Source organism: Triplophysa rosa, unplaced genomic scaffold, assembly GCF_024868665.1.
Source record: "Triplophysa rosa unplaced genomic scaffold, Trosa_1v2 scaffold518, whole genome shotgun sequence".
Classification (NCBI taxonomy): Eukaryota; Metazoa; Chordata; class Actinopteri; order Cypriniformes; family Nemacheilidae; genus Triplophysa; species Triplophysa rosa.
Genome location: NW_026634527.1, coordinates 2506 through 7152, shown reverse-complemented (window position 1 = coordinate 7152; position 4647 = coordinate 2506). Strand labels below are relative to the sequence as shown.

At 38.3% G+C, this 4647-nt stretch overlaps 1 protein-coding gene across 2 annotated transcripts; it reads left to right on the top strand.

The window, feature by feature from the left end:
- The first annotated feature begins 402 nt into the window (after positions 1–402).
- Positions 403–3879, top strand: LOC130550977 (uncharacterized). Of its 2 annotated transcripts, none has more exons than XM_057328513.1 (4): positions 403–2370; positions 2518–2685; positions 2887–2982; positions 3479–3879. In XM_057328513.1, the coding sequence occupies exons 2-4, from the start codon at positions 2602–2604 to the stop codon at positions 3791–3793; spliced, it is 495 nt and encodes a 164-aa protein (XP_057184496.1). In that variant the 5' UTR covers positions 403–2370; positions 2518–2601; the 3' UTR covers positions 3794–3879. Both variants share the same exon structure in this region; 1 of them encodes a protein (XP_057184496.1).
- The last annotated feature ends 768 nt before the right edge of the window (positions 3880–4647 follow it).

Here is a 4647-nt window from a genome sequence, read left to right as displayed (position 1 = left end):
TTGAGTGGCTTTGTGGAGTCATTTAAAGCAGACTATGTTTGCAGATTCTGCATGGCCACAAGGGAACAGTTTAAAGCATCTGAAGCCAGACAGTTTTCTCAGAGAACCAAAGACAGCCACGACCTTCATGTACGACATTTTCAAGAAAGTGACACTTCGTCCAGCCACTTTGGTGTTAAAGCTAGTTGTGTCTTGCGTGACTCCCTGAATTACTTTCATCCAATCACAGGCTTTCCTCCAGATGTACTTCATGATCTTCTGGAAGGTCTCATTCCTGTGGAGCTTTCTCTCTGCATTAAGACCATGATCGGGATGAAGTACTTCACTTTAGAGTATTTGAACCAATAGATTGCATCATTTCAATATCAGCACAATGATAAAGTGGATAGACCTCATCCAATTCCCAAAACATTTTTGTCTCGAGGAACAATAGGAGGTAATGGACATGAAAATGCTACTCTGCTCCGTCTGCTTCCATTGCTTTTAGGCAGTGTAGTACCAGAAGGTGATGGTGCATGGACAGTTTTGATGGAACTGAAAGAGGTAGTGGAGTTAGCATTATGCCCATCATTTACTGATGAAACCCTAGACTATTTTCAGTCCAAAATCAGTGATCATAAGCAGGTACTGCTGGAGACGTTCCCCGAGTTTAGCCTTCGTCCTAAACATCACTACGTGGAGCATTACCCCACCCTGATCAAGTGCTTTGGGCCCCTGGTGCATGTTTGGACAATGCGATTTGAGGCCAAACACCGTTTTTTTAAAAGGGTTGTGCATGACGCTCAAAACTTCAAAAATATTTTGAAGACAATGGCGGTCAGACACCAACACATGATGGCATACCATCTTGCTGCCCCATCATTTTTCAAGCCAAAAACACAAGCATCCAGGGTTGACTCTGTTCTGGTTTCAGCTCTACCAGAAGTAGCTCAACTACACATTAGAAGACTAACAATTAGTGACACAATCTACCAGACATCAAAGGTTACCATTGATGGCACAGACTATCTCTCTAAAATGTTTTTGACTGTCGGAGACAGTGGTGGGCTATCTAGGTTTTGCAGAGTAGAACATATCTACCTTGTCAATAGCACAGTTTCTTTTCTTTGTTCTAATTATGATTCCTGGTATTTAGAACATCTTCGATCCTATGAGCTGTCACCTTCACAGACAAGTCTGTCAATCCACCTGCAGGCTGATCTCAACGATTCAGTCCCTCTCTCTGCATACGAGGTAGAAGGCTTGCTTCTGTTGACTCCCAAGAGATTCATACAAGTAAAACAGAACTGAGTCTAGCCAGTGGTGAGTAGTTCTTTGTGAATCAGTTACTATATCTTTATTACTGTGTAATCTAGCATTATATAAGCTATGTATTTTATTAACCATTTATATACCAATTTGCTTTCCTTTAGCATAATGGCAGCTGTATCCCCACAACCCTTAATTCTTCGTGTTGTTGATCCAGACCAGGCTAGAAAAGTAAAACTCAGTTCACGATCAACCTCTGTTGATGCACTGATTGCAGTTATTAAAGAACAACTGGAAATAGACCATGACTTCAGTTTAAAATATGAAGACCCTGACTTTGATGGGAAACTTACTTCTCTCTCTGACATTGATGAGTTGCCACAGAAAGCTGTTGTGCATGTCACATTTGAGCAAGATTCCAGCTCTCTTGCATCAGCTGAAACAATCTCAAGTGTATCATCCTCAGAACGTGGGAGCAGATGGCCTCCAGTTCTTTTTCCAATTCAAACATTTTCTTTTGATGTTGAACTGAAACTTCGAGAAGGTAATGCCCAATTTGAGAAGAACAACAAGCACCTTCAGTTAACAAGAGATGTAAAGCATGAAATTTTAGAAAAGCTAGCATCCTCGATGTATGGCTACAAGGCTTATCCCAGTGATAAGGAGATAGCAAGGGTAGCTGAGGCTCTTGTGGTAAAATATCCTTGCTTGAAGGAAGCAGGATCTGAGACTGGCTGGAATGGGTGGAAGAACAGCCTCAAGTTTAAGATGGGAAACTATAGGAGCAAGATGAGAAGGGCTGGATGTCCAGAGATCACTGTAAATGCAGGAAAAAGAAGTAGAATGAATCCTGACAGTGAATCTTCACATTCAAATATTAAAAGACCCAAACGAGCAGAAGTAAACTTTCTGCCCAACTTTCCCCAGGGAGAGAATCCCTCTACTCTTGAACATTTAAGGCAGGAAATCGTTGATGAAATGAAGAAAGCTGAGAAGAACTTTGCGCTTATAAGAAAGATGATGCAGAAAACATTTGCCCTGCGGCGACAGACCATAGTGAACACATGCCCACCAGTGAAAGAGCTCATGGAACTCTGGCCTGCACTCAAAATGGAGTCTGAGGTAATGTGTAGTGGCACTTTTTCCTGGTATTCCTTTCCTGATAACCTACACCACATTCAGGGGCTGTTTTATGCTTTATGGGAGGGTAGTAGATTTACCAGATTCACAAAATTAATATGACTGTGTTGTCTGTCTGTCTTTGTTTAGGTATATGCAGAGTTCCAATGAATTACAAACCAGAACCTGCCCAACACATTGTACTCTGAGCTTGACAGACATATTCCTAGACTGATGACCCTGTTCAGACAGAAGGCAGCCAAAACCGGGAAGACATCAGATGCTCTGGCTGAAATCCTAAGAATCTATGATGAACAGGTAAAAATATTGTTATAAATTTTACGGGTCTAATTCTTAATTGAAAGAGGAAAGTCTAATGATTCAAATGAGCTTTGAAAGCTACAATTTGTCCACTTTGTTTTTGGTGTTTGTCTGATTGCATTAAAGTTGTTTATGTATATAATTTTATTGTTTAACATTTACAGTTCAGTTATATACAGTTCTGTTTCCTCGTTATAGGAGCTTCATGACGTACACACCAAGCGTACCACTGTTCTTCATGCCCTTCCTGTGTATCTACATGAGGACGTCTCTGGGTTCTTCAGGACCTGCACAGTGAGTATTTTTGAAAAATGTACACTACCATATTAAGTAAACTGTTAATATAAATACAGTCATGTTTACTTGCACACTTACCCTTGTTCAGACTCTCCAACCATATAGTTTGTGCAATTTGAAGAGATTTTATTTGTTTTCTTTGACTTCACTATAAATTAACCTTAGTACTAGATTGCTTTAAACAAGATGAGGTGTTTTTTTTTATAGGGTTTTGAGCATATTATCTCTTGCAACTTTGGTTTACTGGTAGCTTGGCTGGCTTCTGTAGAACACTGATATTCTGTTTTTCACATCCTCATGTGCAGTTTGTTCACACAACTCTCAAAATCACAAAACTTTCTGTCTGTTGGTTTGCAGCAATATTGTTTGTTAAATCTATGTCATGACTAGCTATATGCTGGTATTTGTCAAAAATAATAAATATATTTTTTACCTTCAGTATTTGTAGCCATGTGTAACTAGTTTTTGCTTTAACATCTGTTTTATTTTGCAGGACACATCTGATGAGCCACTGCTTTTAGATGTTGCAGTGGCCCTCCTTACAGTCGTCACAGATAATGACACAAGTCCAGTTCACTTCCAGCCTGTGAAAATCTCTGTTGTCATTGAAAGCGAGATTGTGGTCAACCTCTCCAGATTTGCTGATGCCTTCCTGGTAATGTTTGGACTGATCTATGCACTACACCTCAGCTATCCCAGGGGACTGACCAACACTTTTGAATTCACTCAAAAAATTTTACTTGGTCTTGAAGGTGGTAAACTGTCACCCAAGTTACAGAGTCTCAAAAATGACTTGATGCGTATGTAGAAATGTATCTGAAAAAGTTTAATGCCTGGCAGTTCCTATGTAGTTCAATGTAGGTTATTTCTGTGAAAATAATGCCTTAAAAGGTTTCTGCGCTAATGTGTGGGTATTTCTCCACAATCTGCACAATTTGCCTTTGTATTTATAAATGTTATTTGGTATTAATACAGCTCTAGTTGTTGAGATGTTAAGCTGGGTAGTACTTTGTAACGGTACATGTAATAGTTTTAAATGGTTCATGCTGTTATGCAGGTTCATGACATATTTAATAGGTTTTATCCTAGTGCACCACTGAATTGTTTTTTATGTTTGTCTTTTTAAATTGACAATGCAGTTTTAAATGGGAAAGGGCAAGAATTCAGTGTAACACAATGTAATTCAAACTGTTGAAGTTGTTTGTACTCAAAATATTTGAGGCAACGAGTTGCCTCAAAACAATTAAGTGTGGAGCCATGCGACTTTGAGTTTCGTGTGTCAAAGTTTTTGAGTTATGTGTAATTAAAAAAAATTGACAAAGAAACTAATAAATATTGAGTTCACGCAACTTAAAAGTGCTTCTTTGTGTACTTATTTTTTTTAAGTAATGTTAACTTAATGCCATGAGAATGGGCAAGGATATTTTTTAAGTCACTGTAACTGAAAATTATTGAGTAGACCTAATAAGAACTTTTAATTTAACTGTAATCAAAATGTTTAAGTAGCACATAATCAAAATATTTAATCTCTAAAATAAATTGTTTTTAAGTTCATTAACTTAAAAATTTTGAGGCAACGAGTTGCCTTAATTTTTTTGAGTTCTGCTTACTAATTTGGGTTTACAGTGTAGTACTGTGTAAACTAGAACTGTAGTACTGTGT